This window comes from Bemisia tabaci, chromosome 1, assembly GCF_918797505.1.
Source record: "Bemisia tabaci chromosome 1, PGI_BMITA_v3".
In the NCBI taxonomy this organism is placed as follows: Eukaryota; Metazoa; Arthropoda; class Insecta; order Hemiptera; family Aleyrodidae; genus Bemisia; species Bemisia tabaci.
Window position 1 is genome coordinate 62,598,718 of NC_092793.1, and position 21,941 is coordinate 62,620,658.

General features: G+C 38.2%; 1 protein-coding gene across 4 annotated transcripts in view; it reads right to left on the bottom strand.

Moving 5' to 3' along the window:
• The window catches only part of LOC109033364 (lysosomal alpha-glucosidase), a 115,975-nt gene that overhangs the window by 24,677 nt on the left and 69,357 nt on the right, over positions 1-21,941 (bottom strand). For all 4 annotated transcript variants that reach the window (XM_072305076.1, XM_072305080.1, XM_072305086.1 and 1 more), the window contains exons 8-12: positions 21,819-21,935; positions 20,073-20,275; positions 17,530-17,663; positions 11,019-11,170; positions 6,378-6,526 (exon numbers count right to left, since the gene is read on the bottom strand). In XM_072305076.1, the coding sequence (XP_072161177.1) occupies positions 6,378-6,526; positions 11,019-11,170; positions 17,530-17,663; positions 20,073-20,275; positions 21,819-21,935 (755 nt within the window). The remainder of the gene's footprint in view (positions 1-6,377; positions 6,527-11,018; positions 11,171-17,529; positions 17,664-20,072; positions 20,276-21,818; positions 21,936-21,941) is intronic.

The following is a 21,941-nucleotide window of genomic DNA, read 5'->3' on the forward strand; positions in this document are numbered from 1 at the left end:
ACGAGTAGAAGCCGAGATATTCGCGATTAAACCCGAAGTATTTTCTATCATATCACAGCATGACGGAAGACTTATGAATCCCCTCTTCTCTGGTTATTTGGCATTTTCGATCAGACCTCACACACAGTTAGGAGTACAAAGGCTGTATGCCTTCCCTCTCCCCGCATCTGCTGATTCTGTTTCAGCAACTCTTTAGTCATTTAAGCTAAGTGTGCGAGATGGAGGACTCCATGTTGCACTGCCTGAGCTGGTCCAAGAGGCTACCTGGAGGAGAGAGGGGAGAGGAGGTTTCCCGGCTGAAGTCTGAAGTGTTCAAGCACAAGATAGACGACGAGGACTGCTCATTTGTTTCTGCTGCACAGAAAATGACCCATGTTTACATGCGAAAGTCTCGGCTTCTACTTGTAAGAATGAGCAATTGTTTTGGCTTTGTGCTAATAATGAACTTTATTTTACTCTATTAAAGTTTCATCAGAATCTAACGGGAGCCACTGAGCTGTCTGATCTGTGCAGGATTCTTCGAACAAGGAATTACACTGGATCAAAAGACAAAATGGTGATTTAAATACGTTATCTGGAAAATAGTCTAGGTGTGAGGAAACTTCACTGAAAATCATAAAAAACTTATCGACGGCAAAAGTGTAAAACCACATCTAACTGCTTGCCACGTTGCTGACTTCCTATTATACTATATTTTTGCTTTGGAAAATTAATTAGTCACCATAATTTCTCAAAAACTAGTAGCCTAGACTGCTAAGAATGTGTTTGAAGATCCCTTGATGGCGGCTTAACTGTTCCTGAAGTAATGTATACATTCCCAGGATTTGAAGGTAACTGCGCGGGAAGTCAAGCTGGTATCTAAGGATCACCAGAAAATTTTTTAGTATTTCATTTTTTTCGGTGTAAATGAAAATGTGCTTATGAACTATTCCCTCTCTCCGTCTTGTTAATTTAACTTCCAATGTGAGGTACTCTTGGAGCACGCTGTTCGTAAACTCGGCAAAGTTGGTAAAGATCAAAGGAGATCCGCCGTTTGCAATGTTTTGGATGGAAGGATGGAAGCCTTGCAAAGATTCTCGTAACATTTCACGAGTGTCACTCTGTGTTTGGTGGTGTGGGTAAGAACTGAACACTACGGTTAAATGATATTCATATTTATTATAATAAAATAGAAAGGAACAAACACGACACGGTATCACGACATGATGTTGATTATCAGCCACAGATTAGTCCAGATCGCTAACATTGGCGGAAGAGCGTGAGTAGTTTTGTGAGCGCCATTGGCGGGAAAATCCATGGGCATTTAAAACTAGGAACCAAAACTGAAATTTTGGCTATTTGCAGCAGATTTTCGGCGGGAAAATACTTCTTTTTCAGATTTTTGTGGGATGAAACGTTCCGAAGAATTCAAGAATTAGTTTCTCAGTAGAATTTATGTGGTTCAATATTTCCAGATTAAAAGATGAAGCACTTTCCCTCTTAATCTGGAATGTCTATCTCTCATCTATTCTGGATGAATTGATCTTCACCGCCTGATTATAATATATCATATTCTTGAAGTTTAAAGCCTTAGAAACCGAAAATTAAAGCAAAATCCTGGCAAAATGAGACTTTTGGTTCCTAGTTTTGAATTCCCGCCAGGCCCCCCATGAGAGCAGTTAATTGCTACCAACTGTTGTAAGAATATTGAAACAGAATACTTAGCATAACAGTGCTTGATAAAATCTTATTTGATCAAAAACCATTATTACACATTACTATTTATACTTTACTAAAGCTTTATAATCAGATTCAAGGGGAAATTTCTCTCGATCCAGTCAAGTTCTTTCACTACTGGTAGTATCATCAATTTTCTAAAGTTGCCTAACCTGTAGCAAAATTACTCACGCTTTCTAAGCATTGGCTAGATTGGATGTTAGAGATCTGAACTAATCTGTGTAATCGGCCTACGCCATCACGAATGCGGTCACCTGACCCTCTGAGGGCAGTGTTGCCAACCTGTGCTGGGTAATACCAACCCAGGCTATCCAACACCTTCCTGTTTTCAATTTCTATTTTTTGACTTACACTTTACTCCCTTTTGCAAACACAAACGAAGAAATTGAGGGAGCAGAGTCCAAGTTAAAAATATTCCAGAGGTGTTTGACTTTCACCTGTTTGATTTAAAATTATACATGAAGAATAGTTTTTTAAAAGAATTTGAACAATTACAATTGAGGAATTTGAACTTGTACACTAACAGAAAATTTGACACAGTATTTATTTGATTAATTTGCATTTATGAAACCAATAAATTTATGAAATTTAAGCTCTGAATTGTAGTTGAAGTTTTAATTCTTCAGAATTCACATAGATTTGAACGATTTGCAGTTCTGAAATCGACAAATATTACTGAAATTAACTGTATTTAGTCATAGGCTGTAGTTAACATGTATTAGCCAGGACATTAAACAACTTTTCAATTGATTTGCAATTCCAAAATCATGAGACATATGAGAGATTTAGCATTTTTGTTCAGAATCCGATTGAAGTTATTAAATCGCAGTTATGTAGAGAAATTGAAATTTATAGCCATTGGGCTTAAGTGGATTGGCATTGGCCACTTAAAAATTAATTCAGTGACAAGCTTTATGTAGATTTAATTGTAAAATATAACATGACTTAGATTGAGTAAAATAATTGTTAGAGTCACTTATAAATATGACATTACTTAGAATGAGTAAGAGTTCTTAAAATTAACATGAAATTTCTTTGAAATTTATTGCAGAATGAATCAGAGATACTACAGTTTACTTTGACGAGTGATCAGCCTTTTTCGGTTTATCATAAATAAAATTTGGGTCTTTGCGAATTGGAACACCTCTTCCTAGGTGTCTTAATTTATTCACAGTTTGAGGATTGGGTAAAAGCACATTTGTTGAATTTTTGATCAGGTCAAAAATTTGACGTCATAAAACATTAACTTCTGCTCCCGAATCCAACTTAAATTTGACCGTGTTATTGTTAATGATAAAATTTTCCATCCAGCACTTATCTGTGGATTTGGAAATATTTGACACATTATGAACTTTGACCGACTGCTTAACTGACTCATAAAAATTTGACTGTTTAAGCTGATGATCGATAATTGTATGATCCTCAAGCTGGCTGAATTTTGACTGATTGGTGAAATGCTCAAATATAAAAGTTGGTTGGACGGAGATTTCTGAAATGTAAACATAATCACTAGCATGAATATCTGAAATTTCAGTCGGATTAGAGATACTGTTTGGAGAACATGAGCACTGACAATGGACATTGACTACATCAGCCGCTTTGGAATTAGCTGAAGAAGGTGTAAAATTATCATTAGAATTAGGTAACACAGAATTATTACCAGATCTACACATAGAGGAAAAATGATTAAGACGCTTACAGTAATTACATTGCTTCTTGAATGCTGGACATTGGTTGATAGGATGGCTAGTCCCACAATTTCGGCAGTTGATCACCCTGCCTGGCCGTTGAGATATTGGAGGGCTTTCCTTTGGCTGTTTAGTTGTAGTTCCAGTACCAGAGCTGCAGCTTGGTTGTTGACTTTTGCGTTGATTTCGGCTGTAATGCGGTTTGCTGACCCAGTTGACCTCAGTTGTGGATGATGTCCCTTGATTGTTGATTTCCTTTGCCCGCAGTTTCCTAGACTCGACTGACCTGCATAGCTTGACCGTCCTATCAAAGTCGTATTCCTCTCCGAGCATGCGTTGGCGAAGTTCATAATTAGAGATGCCAATGATGATTCGATCACGGATGAGCGATGTTTTCAGCTCATCAAAGCCACAATTGTCAGCCAGCTTTTTGAGTGAGAGAAGGAACGTTTTGAAATCCTCACCGTCTTTCTGCGATCTTGTGAAGGACTGGTATCTAGAAAATACCACGTTTGTCCTGAGCTTGACATACTCATCGATAGCTTTGACTAGAAGATCGACAGTTTTAGACTGGATAGTAGTGAGAGCAAGGGAGTTGATAAGTTCTTCTGCTTCAGACTCGATGAGGTTTAGGAAAATGGCCTTCTGAACCTCTTCGGATTTCTCGGTGATTTCGGCGCCGAGAGTGTAATTTCTCCATTGTCTTTTGAATTTGTCCCAATTCTCTTTAATGTTATCATTGATTTCCAGGGGTTCTGGCTTTGCAAGAAATTCCATTGTACCGACCGAACAATGATTACCTTGCAATTAGTGAAGGTTGATGACGACACAGATTATCATGAACTTAGAAGAAATTGACCCATGTGCAATTGAGAAATTAAAATTCGAACTTAATCGATATACTAAAAGTTATTGGATTCGAACTTAATCGATACATTAAAATGAAAATTTCTCAGCGAAATTACATTAGGAGTTCATGACGCGATGCATGGTTGTAGGGTTAACCTGTCTCCGCTAGCCGCACTTAGCATTTCCGGATTTAGAGTTTCGGACGAGACAAAAAAAAAATTCGAGTTAAAAGCCGAATTGGAACGCGATGCTGAAAGTCATGGTGAATTTGCACTAAAATTACATGTTTGGCACTTGAACTTCACTTGAAAAAATAAATACCGAGCGCGAGGTCATGGTTGAACTTTTAGGCCTATTCCCGTTTGTGCCGGTTCACGACGCGCACCTCAGCATTTTCATGCTGCGCTTCGTTGATCACCCGATTCATTCGTACTTTCGTCCTTGTCGCCATGTTTGGTGGTGTGGGTAATAACTGAACACTACGGTTAAATGATATTCAAATTTATTACAATAAAATAGAAAGGAACGAACATGACACGGTATCACGACATGATGTTGATAATCGGCCTACGCCATCACGATTGCCGTCACCTGACCCTCTGAGGGCAGTGTTGCCAACCTGTGCTGGGTAATACCAACCCAGGCTATCCAACACTCGGAAGTTCGTTATTCCAGACGGCATGAATACTTGAAAATGTTGGTTCAAAAATTCATTATTGGCAACTGCGCGAATATTCGCAATTTGCGAATAAAGCGCGAGACAGACGAAGCGAATATGCACAGCGCGAATATTCACACAGCCCTAAATACTACTTGTAGCAGGAGCCAATTTGGTATCACTGCGGTGTCTTGGGCACCATTCATCGTTTTTAGGCAGAATGTTGTCAGCCTTTCTTGTCTTGTGATCGAGTAGATCGTGTTCTTTCATTATTTATTCACCCCAAGATCCAACACTACCAACTCCAACTAAGATAATACCTCACAAATAGCAGCATGTTTGAAGAAAAAAAGAAAAACCGAGAAAGAGAAAAAAGTACACACGTTTCAATTGAAACCACAAAAAACTGTAGTTGGTAACTGTTCAATCATTAATTTTTGGATTAGAGTATCAAAGTGAAATTAAATGAAGATAAGGATGAGGCTATTCGTCGGTACGGTACCGACGGATAAATGGCTATTCGTCGGTACCGTACCGATGAATAAATGGCTATTCGTCGGTACCGCATCGGCGACATTAATTAATAAAAATGTGTTGTCAAGCCTTGGTCCGAATGGACAAGCAAACGCCATCTATGGTGCTCTGTTGTAATTACACGGAGATAATAAGTGCTACAAATGTACAACTATTGTCAGTTCATGGTAGCTGCTCCACGGCTTGCGAATCTTCAGTATCTGTCGCTGCCCCAACTAACAACGATCATAGTGCAGAGAGCTATTCCACCACTAGCGAATCTTCGGTTTCTGTTGCTGCTCCATCTGACGAAAATGTCAGTGCAGAGAGCTTCACGAAGCTAAAATTTAAGAGTAAAGTCATTTCACGAGGGCGACCTAAACTGCCAGCAAGACAATTTTGTTCCTTTAATCGCACCGTTGCCGACCGACAATCTGTGGAAAATCCCCCCGAAAAACGAAAACGAAAGAAAACACCTGCAAATGAAACTAAAGGCCCCTCCACCCGAAAAAAGAAGCGTTCTTGATGATTCTTTTGACAGAGTAGTACATTTCAGTATTATGATGATTCATTTGACAGTGAAGTACTTTTCAGTATTATGATTATTTATTTGACAGAGTAATAAATTTCAGTATAATGTGAGAGTACTAAATACATAAATTAAATTTGGAGAATATTTCTTTACAACTCGTGTTGGGTTTTTTTTCCATCTTTCACCCAATTTTTAGCTCTTAACTTCCACCAAAATATTATTGAGAAATCATATCTTTAATATAATTTACGTACTAAAATCAAAGTGCGGTACCGACGAATAGCTAGCTATTTATTCATCGGTACGGTACCGACGAATAGCTATTTATTCATCGCTACGGTACCGACGAATAGCCATTTATCCGTCGGTACCGTACCGACGAATAGCCACTTCGTAAAGATAAAATTGGAAGAAAACTCACTCAAAGAATAATGATCGGGCCACAGTTTCTCCATATGCATGCGCTCGCCAGAATAATGAGTAAAGGTAAGGGAGAAGCATGTAACGCACCTCCAGCGCTTTTTTAGTTGAAGCAACAACTTCAGGTCCCATTGAAACGGGATCTTGATCCTTACAAAAAAACCCAGAATAAATCTGTTAGAGATGATTAAAAGTTGATTTCACACAAATAAATTAAAAGCATATGACTACCATGTTCCTTAGGACTGGGAAAAAAAAAAAAAAAAAATCACAGCAACGAGTGTAGGTGCATTTACCTTCACTAGTGAGGGGGCATAATTATTCCCGTGTGCAAGTTTGTGAAGGCATATTTTTTAATACATCCATCCCTTCGTTTTGACGTCTAGAAAAAGAAAATTGATGATAGCCATCTCAAATTCCATGCAAACCCCCCACCCCCCCAATTCAAGATGGCGGTTTTAGGGTGAAAAAATTTGATGTTTCCAAATACGCCGTGTCAGGTATCCATTTTTATGTATTTTGGATCGTAAAATCCGAATTTTTTGTCGAAAGTTAGCCATGTGGTCATTTTCAGGCCAAGATCCAAGATGGCGGCCAAAAATACCATCTAGGGGTACTAATTTGCCTACACAGGTGTAGATGCATAGTGAGGTATCAATCATTAGGTTTTCAGGGTCGTGGAGTCCGTAGAGTTGCCTTCCAACCAATGCTGCACTTTTTCTTCCAATGGACTTTTAGTTTTGGATAACTACAACATTCTCTGCGCGATGATAGTAGAATTCTCATCTTCGTTTCAAAGTTGCAACTTCATGCGCAAATATCATGTCAAACATTCGTGAGATAATGGGTCGCCTACAAACGCAAGTTCTTCATATCGGCACAAAATATGATCTACTTGCATCTCTGAATACTGTAATTTAAGTCTTACGTATTTATTCCAAGCACACAATCTAAAAAAATGCTAAAATTATCCTGGGCCAACTCGGATTTTTCTAGATTTTTCTGATGATGATATGTGACCGTGCCGCGCCGCGAAGGGAGTCTCTTTAGATAAATACGTGTAATAAATAAAATAATAATGGATGAAAATATGTATATCATCACTAGTAATCTGACCGTATAAGGTATGAAAAATCAGGGATTTTGAACTTTGCTGAATGAGCTAGGCGAAGAACAGTCTCCAAATACTGAAATAATTACTCCGTTTTCTGCGATTTTAGGCAATGAAATATGGCAACACAGGCTTTTTTTGAGGGGGGGGGGTTTAATCCAAAAAGTTTTTTGGAAGGTTTTAACCAGCTACGTACATTTTCCGCGAAGAAATCTATTTCCAGTTCAGACGAGTCGCCCTTTTTATGCCATTCTAAATTATGATGAAAAACAAAAAAATTCTAAAAAGTTCTTTTTAAGTATGAGCGCAAGGTTTACCATCGACGAAAATTGATAAAAATGACTATCTCACATCCGTAATGAACAAACGGGAGGGAAAGTTTACTCTTCAAATGATGGAATTGTTATGAAACAGAGCGTCGAATACCAAGAAACCCGCATTTTTCGCTAAAATCGGCCTTTGGACTCAGGTTTGGGCCAGTATTAGACCCCCAAATGGGCCGTAAATGACCAAATCATGATACATTCTGTAAAATTTAGACTTTCATTGAGCAAAAAATCGTAGAATTAAGGAATTTCAGGGTATGTGCCCAAACACGGCTCTTACCGAAACCCCTTCTTGGGCAAATCCCTGAATATCAATTGTCATTTACCGGTCTGTGCCTCTAACTGGCAGCCATGTCGGCAGCCATTTTCGATTCGGAGGCTCAATTTTTTATAAGAGTAAACATTTGATCTTCTTTTCAAACTCCTTGACCTATAAAACTTAATTTTGAACGTATTGTTTGTCATAGCTGCGCTAAATTGGTGTTCCAGCCGTGAAATCGATGGCCATTTTGGGCGCCATATTTGATTTTAGGGTTTCCAGAGAGCCACAGCCAAAAATGGACCTCATTTTCGGACTCTAAGACCCTGCAAACCAAACAATTGATACGTAACAAGATTGATACTCACTGTGCATCTACACCTGCAGAGGCAAATAGACAATTTTAGTGTGACGTCACATCTCGTTATCATTTCGATACCTCGAAAGTCGAAACGTGCCCCAACAAACGAACATGGAGGAATCTGCGGGATATAGGCAGGGGGGGGGGTAGGGGTATTCGCTCGATGACTGTCTATGATATTACGATCTTATTTTACAATCAATTCTTGTGATTGTGATCTCAAACGTTTTGATAAATGAGTAGCTTTCATAATTTTAAAGTCCCATGGATTAATTGTTTGGTTTCAGTCTAGTTTTAGCTTATTTCGTTAATTGTTCATTTTGTAGGTTATGTTTGTTTGTTGGGGCACATTTCGACTTTCGAGATATCGAACCACCAATATCGCTTGACGTCACCACTAAAATCGTCTATTAGCACCCCTGAGTGGTATTTTTGGCCGCCATCTTGGGTTTTGGCCTGAAAATGACCTCAAGGCTAACTTTCGACTAAAAATTTGGATTTTACGATCCAAAATACAGAAAAATCGACACCTGACACGGCGTATTTGGAAACTTCAACTTTTTTCATCCCAGAACCGCGATCTTGAATTGGGGGGGGGGGGGAGGGTTTGCATGAATTTGAGATGGCCATCATTAATTTTCTTTTTTTAGCCGTCAAAACGAAGAGATTGGTGTATTACAAAATATGCCTTCACGAACGTGCACACAGGACATACAGGGTGTCCCAAAAGTCCCTTCCACCCCCTCTAAAATTTTACCTAATTGATATTTTGAAACGAAACTTTGGGGATGTTCATCGATCAACGTTAGCTACTTTTGGGGCCCCCCAAAATTTTCGGGCCCCCCCGTGGGGAGGGGCTGCGGACCCCAACTTTTTTTTTCAAATAGCAACCCCTATCTTGTGCTACCTCATTCGAAAGAACATAAAAAACTAAGAATTTTGGCGCAAACCGCAGATCAATATCTTAATTTTTGACCGAGTTATGATAGGTCAAAGGTCAAATTTGACCTTTTTTCAAAAAATCATAACTCCGGTTCAAATTATCGTAATGAAAAACATAAAACGGGAAAATTTACCAAATTGTAAGCAATTTTAAGTAAAAATCACAGAAATTACTTCAAACTAATTTTAAGAGGGGTTTCGGACCCCCAAATACGTCAATTCAAAGGTCATTCAATTTTCCCGCGAAATAAGCCAATTTCCCCCGGATTTGCCTCCACATTAGTTCAGTAAGGTCAAAATCAGTTCAACATTACGTTGGCAAGTCCCCAAATTTCGGGAAAAGTTTAAAAAACGAAATTTAAGGTGCGATTAAATTTGACCGTTTAAATTTTTTTTTTAACTTTTCCCGAAATTTGGGGACTTGCCAACGTAATGTTGAACTGATTTTGACCTTACTGAACTAATGTGGAGGCAAATCCGGGGGAAATTGGCTTATTTCGCGGGAAAATTGAATGACCTTTGAATTGACGTATTTGGGGGTCCGAAACCCCCCTTAAAATTAGTTTGAAGTAATTTCTGTGATTTTTACTTAAAAGTGCTTACAATTTGGTAAATTTTCCCGTTTTATTTTTTTCATTACGATAATTTGAACCGGAGTTATGATTTTTTGAAAATAGGTCAAATTTGACCTTTGACCTATCATAACTCGGTCAAAAATTAAGATATTGATCTGCGGTTTGCGCCAAAATTCTTAGTTTTTTATGTTCTTTCGAATGAGGTAGCACAAGATAGGGGTTGCTATTTGAAAAAAAAAGTTGGGGTCCGCAGCCCCTCCCCACGGGGGGCCCGAAAATTTTGGGGGGCCCCAAAAGTAGCTAACATTGATCGATGAACATCCCCAAAGTTTCGTTTCAAAATATCAATTAGGTAAAATTTTAGAGGGGGTGGAAGGGACTTTTGGGACACCCTGTATATTTTGTTATGTATGCCCCCTGACTACACTGTAATGATTAGCAACCATACATGTGTCTTTTCTATTTGCTTTTTTATGAACATGCTTAATCCTATCTTTAAAACAATGAAATCAATACCACCTTAATTTTTTTTTTCTCCCATGTTAAATACATTGTACTTTTTTAAAATTCAAGAGATTCAGATAAAGGTAGCATCTGGGGGGGGGGGGAGCCCTAGTAGTGGTTTAAAGTTGACAAAACCCTATCATGTTACAATTTTCTGAAAGCTCTCGTCACAATGAAAACACCTGTATAAACCAAGCTTTGTGAAACTTCTTCATTTTAGAGTACAAAAATTTTGCTGATTTTGAACTCTTGACTTCTTCCAGTGTCTCCTCAAAATTTTAGGGAACTTGAAACTTTAGGAAGAGATGGGACAAAGGCTTGTAATTTAATGTGACAAGTCTCAAAGGCATGAATCACCAGCAAAAATTGACCCATTTCACACGTACTCTTTTCCTTTTCTAGTGAATGCTATAGTTTTGATCTTAGAATCTTACTCTACTGCTACTACCATTCAATGCATTTAAACTTGTATTCAGGGCAAAACCTGTGACAGATCACAAAGCTTAAAGGACTGTCTTTTGATTTAAGAAAAGAAAAAGAAAAATTTCTTGGTACTTCACTTACGATACAGTCATCACTATTATGAGTTCTTGAAAAAGGATAGAAAGCACCTAGTTGTAACCATCGCTGACAAAGATCGGCTGTCGTGTTACCATTGAAGCCGCATATATCTGCTCCAACCATTGGGATGCCAAATAAGTTGAAACTCATTATATCTGTAAAAGCAAAGGCAAATTTTAACAGCATCAACTCTGTAACCAAAACAAGGTTTCCTTCAAGAGAGAATCATCAATGCTCGGTGCTAAGGAGGTGACATGAATGACATAACAGGGTTATAATATCGTAATGTCTCCAGGTTCCTCAAGCTTTTTCATTAAGTTGAGACTGGAAATATCGATTCGAAATTGATCTGATAAAATCAGACTGTCACGAATCACCCTTGTTGCGATGTTGTGATGCAAGATATAAGAACGTGCCGATATGTAACATGGACCTTATCATTGGGCCTTGATAAAATACCTTTAACAAAACTTTCATAATAGGGTTTATTGAGTTTCCTATGTTTCTTGTATGAGCGTACCCCGATACGTAAGTTTCGCTTTTTAGCTCCTCCGAAAATACAGAGGAGCCCAGACTTACCGTACTGGGCCTTTTTCACTTGTTTTAGGTCCGACGAAGTCCAGCACTGTGGAGGCAAATAAGGAATCAACCCTAAGGTATCCAAAATTTCATGCTCCTGGAGCTCTTCCCCTGCGCCTTTTCCAAAAGTCGGGGTTTAAGTAAGAATTTTTGAGTCATTTAATCGGTGTAATGGAGTGGGTCTTCTTTCGGTTATTATGACGTTGACGTAAAAGTCTAGTGCAGCTTCATCTTTCATAGTTAAAGTCATCATTTTCCGATTTACTCTCTCCTAACTTTTTTTCCAATCCTATAAATTGTGTCTCTGTCCAAATTAAACAAGGTAATTTACAGAATTAAAATTCCGCTCTTTTATTCCGAGAATCTAAATTCCTTAAAAACTTCATTCACTACCGAAGCCCGGGAAAGTTGAAAATATTGTACAGGTGCTCAACGTTTAACTTCGGACGACCTATCACGTCCCTCCTCTTCCTTCCCTGCTCGGCGCATTTTCAACGGATCCCCCTCTGAACGTATCAAAAAGGGGCAGTCCATCGACTGGTCAAAATCTATGCTCTCCCAGAATCTCAAATCGTCAAAATTGGTGAAGTTGCTCCAAGCCTGTCCTTATTTTTCTTTTCTTGGTAGTAGTAAAAATTCATAACCTAAAAGATTCTAAGAGCAACGTTATTTGACGGTGATTTGGGGTTATGTCTTGTTGTTGATATCATCTGTTCGCCTCCTTCGCCAACACTGTAACCGACTTACTCATTGGGAACTGTGAATCAATAATCAAGTAACAATTATGCAATCTGAATTTAATCTCGGAGTGGAGAGTCAAAGTGAAACTCATTTACCGAGAAAAAGTTTTGATACTGTTTATTTTCGCAAAGCTACACTATTGCATGCCAGTGGTCCCTTTAAAAGGTCCTCTTCTTGTCCTCTTTCCGTTCACTCATCTCATTCATCTAGAAACTCGTTCACCATTCCTCCCGAAATTACAAATAATCCTTTACTTAAAAAGCGACAAATGCTGATACATTTGAAGGATCGAAAAACCATTACAAGAGGTAACAACCGATAATAAGAGGGAGTTTGATTGGTCCATTGGAAGGTTGAAAAAATTTCAAGACAAAATTGTCACGAACGTGGACCATCTGGAAGAAGAGGTAATTTGGCAGGGGAAGTTAGATGACTTGATTGAGGAAGCTCAGAAACTTTATTTACCTGTGAAGCATGCAGCAGCTTCTGTTATCAGTTCTTTCAGAAATTCTCCGAGACCTTCGGTAAATCTGCATTCTCATTTTAAATTACCAAAAATCGAATCACCAAAATTCAACGGTAAAAGTCTATCTGATTGGTCTGTTTTTTGTGGTTCATTTGAGGAAACGATCCATAATGCGACTGTGCTGACAAAACAGGAAGAGTAGTAAAGCAAACACAATTTGAAGGTGATCTGGTACCGAGTGATTGCATACTTCTGACATTTTCTGACGCATTTAACAGCCCTGGTGGCCACAAATGGCAAAATGCTATGAACGACGAAATATATTCATTGATTGAGAATAATGTGTACAAATTAGTGGACGAGAAGGAAGCAGAGGGAAAGAAAATACCGTCTAATACTTGGGTACCTATTTAGAGTTAAGGACAATGGTCAGTATAAAGCCCGCTTATATGCTGAAGGAAAAGAACAAAAAGAAAATTGACTTTAATTATGAAGAAATTTTTAGTCAAGTGACGAATGAAAGTTCAATAAAAATTATGTTGGCTTCGGCTCCAGAATTTAAGTACAAGTTCTTACAATTTGATGTAAAATGTGCTTTTCTGTATTGAAATCTTCATCATAACGTTTTTATGAAAATACCTGAAGGTTTTAAAAAGTATACGAATAAAATATTTAAACTGCTGAAGGCCGTCTATGACTTGAAGATATTGCCGTTACAATGGTTTAAAAGAATGACTGATCTTCTTGAAAAATGTGGGTTAAAACAATTAAAATCCTAAAGATGTGTTTTTAAAAATGCAACAGGTACACTTTTTTTGGCTATTCACGTTGATGATGGCCTTGTTGGTAGTGTACGAAACTCACAGGCGCCAACGCGCCGAATGCGCCTAAGAAATCAGTCATGGCACTTAAAAATGAAGGCTCTGCACCAACATGGACCCTAAAAATTGTCCCATCCCCTCATAAAAGAATCCAAATTTTTCTGTTTGGTGATTTTTTGAAATTTCAAGGCCAGAACCAAATTCTAAATTTTCAATAAATGCACCATGATGTACAGGCAAAATGTCAATTTGGCACCTAAAAAATATTCAATGGCCCCTAAAAATCGAGCTTAATGGGCCAAATGGCTCCTGAAACTCAAAGGTGAGTTTCGAGCATTGCTTGTAGTGTACAAAAATGAGCAAGAGAAAATTCAACTAATGCAATCCATGCAGAGAGAGTTTAAGCTAAAGGATGAATTAAATCCCACGAGTTACTTAAACATTAAAATAAAGACAGGGTGTGACTCAATAAAATTATCGCAAGAAGCCTGTATCAACTCTGTCATAGATTCCTTTAACATGAGTGAAGCAAAAACTGTGGCGACACTTAAGGAGCCCGGACAAATGGTAGAAAGATTCGGAAATATCATTGATAATTTTCCATTAGGTAGGCCGTTGGTAGTTTGCTCTATTTAAGTGATAAGACGAGCCCTGATATTTCTTTCTCAGCAAGTTATGCCAGCCACCACATGGAGAAACCCGAGAAAAGCGATATTGACGTTGTGAAAAGAGATGAAACATTTGAAAGGTACAGCTAAAGATGGTATTTGTTTTAATTAGGTCAAATATGAATAAAACAGAGATAACACTCTCAGCTTACAGTGATGTCAGCTACGCAGACAATTTAGGAACAAGGCGCAGTACATCAGGATTTGTGGTATTTTTAAACAAAAATCCTGTTACCTGGGCTTCTCAAAGACAACCCATATTTGCCACATCATCAACAGAAAGTAATTATATTGCTTCGGCAGATTGCTTGAAAAATGTATTCTTTTTTAGGACTTCTGCTGAAGAATTGACAGGTTAAAATATAAAATGCGTATTGAAATAAGACAAGCAAGGAACCATCAAAGTTGTCAAAAAAGGGCAATTCAATACACATAGACGTAAGATATCATTTTGATGATGAGAAGTTTACAGAGAAAATTAATGATACTATATACGGTCCAACCAATCAGCAAGTTGCTGATGTGCTCAATTTTTTTTTTTTTTTTTTTTTTTTTTTTTTTTTTTTTTTTCTTCCAAAGATATGATTTATTGTTAGCTTCCAATTCAGAAATATGAACAATTAATTTAAATTATAGGTATTGTATAGAAAAAGTAACAACATGATAGTTACTTATTATAATAAATTAAAAGTAGAAAAAAAGTACATCCACTGTAAAGAGAAACTGTAAGATTAATGGATGATTAATTTAAGGTGATAACATACCAATTTTTTGCTGCACTAATGTGCTTAGAGTGGATAAAAGATTCAAAATTTGTTCGGCTTGAACCGTGACGAGTCGCTCTAAGGTGCTTAGGCGCTTATCAAGTTCATGATAAGTCTTATTAGCGTTATTACTTGTCTGTTTATTAGTTTCATTATGAGAGTTACCTCTCACTGCATTTGCACAACTGGCTGCATTTTTTTGACTATTTACAACGTTTGTAAGATTAGTGGGAGGAACCACTTTATGGTTGACGAACTTGGAGAGTCTTTTTTTTCTTAATGTCTTTATAAACTTTACAGCCCTTACAGTTTCCGAAATGTTGACTGCCACAAAAGGTGCAGGTGGGAACAAGGGGTGTATTGTTTTCAAGAAATTCTTTTTTGCGGGTGCATTGATCTGAGGCGTGAAATTCGCCGCAGATCACGCACCTCGACTGTCTAAAGCAGTATCTTTTTGTGTGCCTGTATGACATGCAGTTATGACACTGGGCTATAATTTTATTCTTTACAGGATACTCAATTTAAATAATTAAATTATCAATAGAATTGATTTTCTCAAGCTTTTTTGCAACATTTAAGGTCGCATTAGCTTCGAATAAAAATAGTGGCATTGGAGCCTTGGTAGAAATGCCTTATCTGAGTAACTGATGTTACTGATAGGCCTTGCGAGACTAATGAGGACTTACTGTCTTCGATTGAGAAATCGATAGGGAGGCCTCTAATCATTCATCTGATAATTTTGTTTTCCCTGTATTGAAACGTATGGAAACTAATCTTTTCAGATTTGAAGTGATTTAATAGAGTATTAAACTCCTCTTGGTTTTTAACTACGATCTTCACTTGAGCTTTGTTAATAATCTGCATTTTTGAATCCTGTACTAAAGGATCAACAACGATTTTTTTTTAAAAAAAGAGATTTCCCTACTCCAGAAAAAAAGAGGGGAGGAGAGGGGGGGGGGGTTGACTACCTATTTATCCCGTTTTTCTGTATCTAGTACACTAAAATTATTACTATCACTATTAACAGTTTGTGCTTTGACACCTCAAGATTGAGAAAAAACAATTTCTTTTTTTCCTTTCTTATTTATAGTTTTTACTTGAGAGTACTTAGAGCTAACATTAATCTTTCTTTCACTATGCACTACAGTCCAATCACTATTTTTGTCGGCGTTCTTGTCAGAATTGCTGAGGCTCATCTTCGATACAGATGTTGTAGTTTCTTCCATAGGTTCTGAGGTTGTGGTTGTAGAAGGAGGGCTGGTGTCCAGTACCTTTTTGATTACAGTTAACTTGTAATTCTCGTAGGCTTTTTCATCTCTGTCATCTGATAGATAATCGACAGGAAAATCAGATCCTCCCTTCAGTGGTATACAAGTAGAGTCCGATGAATGCAATTGCACACATTGGGAGCACATTGAAAATTTAGTCCAAATAATGGCGTGAGTACATTGACAATTGTCAATATTGTTTGTGCAAGTTTTACACTGAAGAACAAAATTCCTGTGTACAGTTGTACACACAGAAATCTGTAGGCGTATACAAGACTACGCTGAGGGTGGTTAGACTTGTGGGTATAATAGAAAGGCATTCTTAAAGTTTATATACACAGATTAAACAAAGTAATATTTAAAATGAGAAAGTTCCAAGTCCAGAAAAGTGTCAGGGCAAAGCCCCACAACGCAGCGAGTATACTCACATCGCTGCTAAGCAGCCAAACAACACTTCAGATTTGTTGCACAGCTAAGGGAGCTCAATAGACTGTGCGTCTGCACTGGACAAAGGTTGATAACGAACGCTCACTAAGCCCTTATCCATGCAAAAATTTACAGGATTTACAAATATGATTCTTAAATAATAAGTGTAAGATGGTATGTCCAGATCATGGCGGAATGTTGAGTTATCATAAGTGCTAATGTAAATTTATCTCGACAACCATGTAAAGTTTGCCAAGATTATGCGGGATGTGTTGAATGATATGATTAAGAATATATTACTATTGGCAACCATGTAAAGATGATGACTAACAATAAGACCAAGAGTGTCACATGTATTTACATAAGAAAAAAATTCCTCTCCCAGGACTGTGCTTGCCCAAGGTCGATCCCTGACCAGTCAACGCTAAACCCTCTATCCAGTATCATTTGCTTTTAATAAAATCATGTAGTGTCCTAATTACGTATTGACTCCTCACTAGCGCCCAAAAAACAATATCCCGTTACCCTTAAAAATCAATACTATTTCTAGACTTTCCAAAAATTTCGGACTTATTGACACCCAGTATAGCCAACTCACACCAGAAAAAACTGAACATTCCTCACTGACAGATCACATAATCAGATTGAGACATGACATCAACAAAAACTCAGCCAGCAGGATACACAAATGTAAGTAAATAAAGCAAGAGGATGAATCTACTAGGGCATATGATTGTGAAGGAGTACAAAACAACCTGTAATATTCTTTTCATTCACACACCTGCAACTGAATGCTTCATATCATTCCAAGTGGAGAAGACATCACCAGTCCAGTGGCCTGAGAATTTACCTTGGCCAGCAAAAGTTGATCTTGAAATTATGAAGGGTCTCTTGTTTCGAATTTCTGTTAAGGCACTATCAAAACATTCATACTTTTATCAAAGAGTGAAAATTGACGATGATTAAAATTTTTGGTACTCAGTGAAAGCACTAAGAGACTCTGTGTGTACAGGGTGATCCAAAAGTCCCTTCCACCCCCTCTAACTTTTTACCGAATTGAGGTAAAGATTTGAAACTTGGGGGATATTCCTAGGTCAAAGGGAGCTACTTTTTGGCCCCCCTAAAATTTTCAGGGGGGCCCCCTTGGGGGGGGGGGGGGCAATGGCCCCCAACTTTAAATTTTCAAATGGGAAGACCCCCTTTGTGATAGCTCGTTCGAAAGAGCATAAAAAAAGAAAACTTTTCGCGCAAACCCGAAGTCAAAATGGCGGCCGGTTAAAGTTCAAAATGGCCGAAAATTCACACCAGTTATTTGTTGATGGATTTGCGCGAAAATCGGCATGAAGGGGTATTTTGACACGAGAAAAACGAATTTGACGTTAGATTTTAAAAAAAAACCAAAATTTCCAAAATGGCCGCCGGTTAAAGTTCAAAATGACCAAAAATTGATTTTTTTATAAATCTAAGTTCAAATTTGTTTATCTTATGCCAATATACTCTCAAATTCCAAGTTTTAGGCAAATCCATCAGGAAAAAACCAAGGTGAAAATTTTGGGCCATTTTAAACTTTAACCGGCGGCCATTTTGGAAATTTTGGTTTTTTTGAAAATCTAACGTCAAATTCGTTTTTCTCGTGTTAAAATACCTCTACAGACCGATTTTCGCGCAAATCCATCAACAAATAACCGGTGTGAATTTTCGGCCATTTTGAACTTTAACCGGCCGCCATTTTGAAACAGTTTGAGATGTTGACTTCCGGTTTGCGCGAAAAGTTTTCTTTTTTTATGCTCTTTCGAACGAGCTATCACAAAGGGGGTCTTCCCATTTGAAAATTTAAAGTTGGGGGCTGTTGCCCCCCCCCCCCCCCAAGGGGGCCCCCCTGAAAATTTTAGGGGGGCCAAAAAGTAGCTCCCTTTGACCTAGGAATATCCCCCAAGTTTCAAATCCTTACCTCAATTAGGTAAAAAGTTAGAGGGGGTGGAAGGGACTTTTGGATCACCCAGTATATTAAATGATAAGAAAACACTTTTGTGATAAAGTCCAAAAGACTGGTAAGCAGTAAGATCATTCATTTAATTACTAATTAAATTGTTATGTAATAGGGGGTCGGATTGTTTCCACTATTATCATGCAGTGCTTCTACAGGGGATGGAGGAATTTTCAATAAAAAGTTATGTGACGAATTTTTACTTAAATGCATGTAAGATGGCATGAATAACCCAAGGTACCACCAATTTTTCATCTCTATTTTCTTGTTTCTCGACGGCAATACAATGGTTGCTTGCTGAATCGAATTTCAAGGGTCCGCAGATTTACTTTGAATTCACAGGCTTTCATTAGAGCAAGACTTGGACAAGTTAATAAATATACTTTTTTCTTTTGCCACAGAAAAACGGAGTGCTTGTTGATTAATCCTAACCTACATCTGAAAACAAGAACTTCTTTAGAATTGTGTTTTCTACCACTACTGAGTAGATAAAAAAAAAATGGTGTTAATTTTTATTGGCGGTCAATGGCCTTAACCTTGGCTCAACATGTTGTCTGTGGCGAAAAAGGTTGGAAACTGCTGATATAGCTCATGGATCAATTAATTTTCAGCATAGAGTTATTACAGTTCTTGAATAAATCCTGAATGTAGATGTTCAATGCATTGCATTGGGCCTGTTACAAACTTTTGCTAGAGCAAAGCTAAGAGTTGTATCTTATAGATGATGCCTCAAAAATCACGATGAGTGAATCGGCACAGTCTGAAATGCGCTCATACCTTCACAATCTGCATAAGAAATTTGCGGTTTTTTGAGCTTCCCGCTTCAAAAACGATACTACGGCACAGGTGAGCATTTTGTTTGAGGAGTCGTCCCATCATCGGCAATATTCATCATGGCCGACGCTAATTCGCCAAAACACGTGTGATGGGACGAGATAACACCTGAACAGGATTAGACTAGATAACAATCGGCATGTTTACGTTCATATTTTCCTCGCCCAAGACTCTTCATTGACCTTGATCTCTCCTCAGATTACGCGCGGAACTGCGGAAGCGTTGGCCATGATGAATATTGCTGACGATGGAGCGACTCCTCTAACAAAATGTTCAACTGTGCCGTAGTATTGTTTTGGGAGCGGAAAACTAAAAAAACGTAAATTTCTTACGCAGATTGTGAAGTTATGAGTGCATTTCAGACTTTGCCGATGCGCTCATTGTTCTTTTTGAAACATTTTCAATGAGGAACAATTCTTACCTCTGCTCTAGCAAAAGTTTGGAACAGGCCCTTTGCATGAAATAGAGACAGAATTTTTTAAGAAATATGACAGTGTTCTCACAAGTTGGACGCTATAGCCTCTGAAAAGCCATGTACGTTATGAAGTTGGTAGTGTTTGCCCAGATATTGTTCAGCATTCATGCATATCGTTTTGAAGTTCAAATGGCCTCCTTCGACAATAGGGGTATACGGTGGGTTGTCCCAAGGGTTGTTTTCACAACCGCGCAGCGAGCCATCCACAAAATTCGAGGGTTCATTCATATCCTGATAGAAAATAAAATGAACTAAATTATGAGGGCCCCGGAAACTTTCTGAAGATGAATTATGCAGTAGGCTGATGATTGAAATTGGTAGACAAAGAAGACAAAGAGAAAATTGAGCGATCCTTTTTGATTGCGCATTTCCAAAAATCACACAAGTCACTCCAACCTAATTTTTCAGGAAAGATAAAAAACTATATAATTATGAAAGGTAGACAGCGAAGAAGGGAATTTATTTTTTTCTTGTACTTCCGTGTCTCACACAATGGGCCCCGAAGAAGTTTTTGTTCAAACAAATTTCCCCCTCCGCCGACTATATGTTGTTTCCAGCAGGTAGGAGAGGTTTTTCAAATCGGCCACTTGATTATTTTGGAGTTCCAACCGTTGCCTACGAGAATGGAGAGCCCGTAACTACGATTCTGTGACGTCACACTAGTTGATGAAACTTGGCCGCGGTTTAACGGCCGTTCTTACGGGAGAACACTTGCCGCGAGATGATTTCTCGCCGATATCTTTTTCAGGGTTGATCAGACGCAAAATTTTATAAGGACCCTTTCGAAAGAGGATGAAATTTCACTTTAGAAAACTAACTAACTCATTTGTGACATTGTGTAAAAATCGAGGAAATGAAAGCGTAATACCGAAAATCGTTACTCCACTCAACGGGCCGCTTGCGCAACTTCGGCCGATCGAGGGCCACTCTGATTGGTCCTTGCAGCGACTGCCTCACTCATTGATGCACCGATGACCCAGAGATGCTTGTTGTTTTCGGAAAATATCTACTAGCTTGACGTCACAAAACTGACTAGTTACGGCCTCTCCATTCTCGTAGGCAACGTTTCAACAAGGAGAGAACGCTTAGTTCTGGAGTTCTAACATGCAGATTTTCATGACTTTTGCGGGTCAATAGGGGTAAGTCCCTAAATGAGCCCTCCCTACTTGGACTTCCTTAATTACAGGGCACTAGCAGTGGAAATTCTTACAAGTTGGGAACACACTTTTTTTCCATTTAAATGTACATAAAGAATTCATAAGTTTAATGGATTAAAATGGAGGAAAAACAGTGTTACCCAATTGATAAATCGCCAATGGACAAAGCGCCCTTTGGAAATTAGGTCATGTAGTAGCTAGGAGGCATACCCCTAGTTTTTCTCTTTCTACAAATAGTTTGAAAGTTGTGCGCTTTTATGGTCCTACATTTTTGACGGGATGAAAATAGATAACCTGTTTTGAGTGGAAGAGATATTTAAATTCATGCACAAGGGGTATTGTCATTTCTTACTTATGAGCCTTCAGAATCAAATTAAGGCAAAAATCCCTGGGGCAAAATCCACAAGCACAATAGAGCAAAATCCCTAGCCCTACTTAGGCCCATCTTCTACCAAATCTCTTTTCCAGTTGCTTGTTTTTTTTTTGGACTTCAAAGGTTTCATACTAAGAAACTAATTTAGAGGCTACATCATGGTTCAATAGTAAGCAAACGCACAACTTTGTGTCTGATTCGCGCATTGGCAACACTTGTCTAAAAATAATCGAAGACAACTCACAATCCAAAGACCATCGAATGGTATATCCTCATGCAGGCGCTTCAGCTGATTTAGCCAATAAGTAATAGTATTTTGGTTGGTAAAGTCAGGCCACACAGTTGCGCCTTGGCTCCATACCTAAAG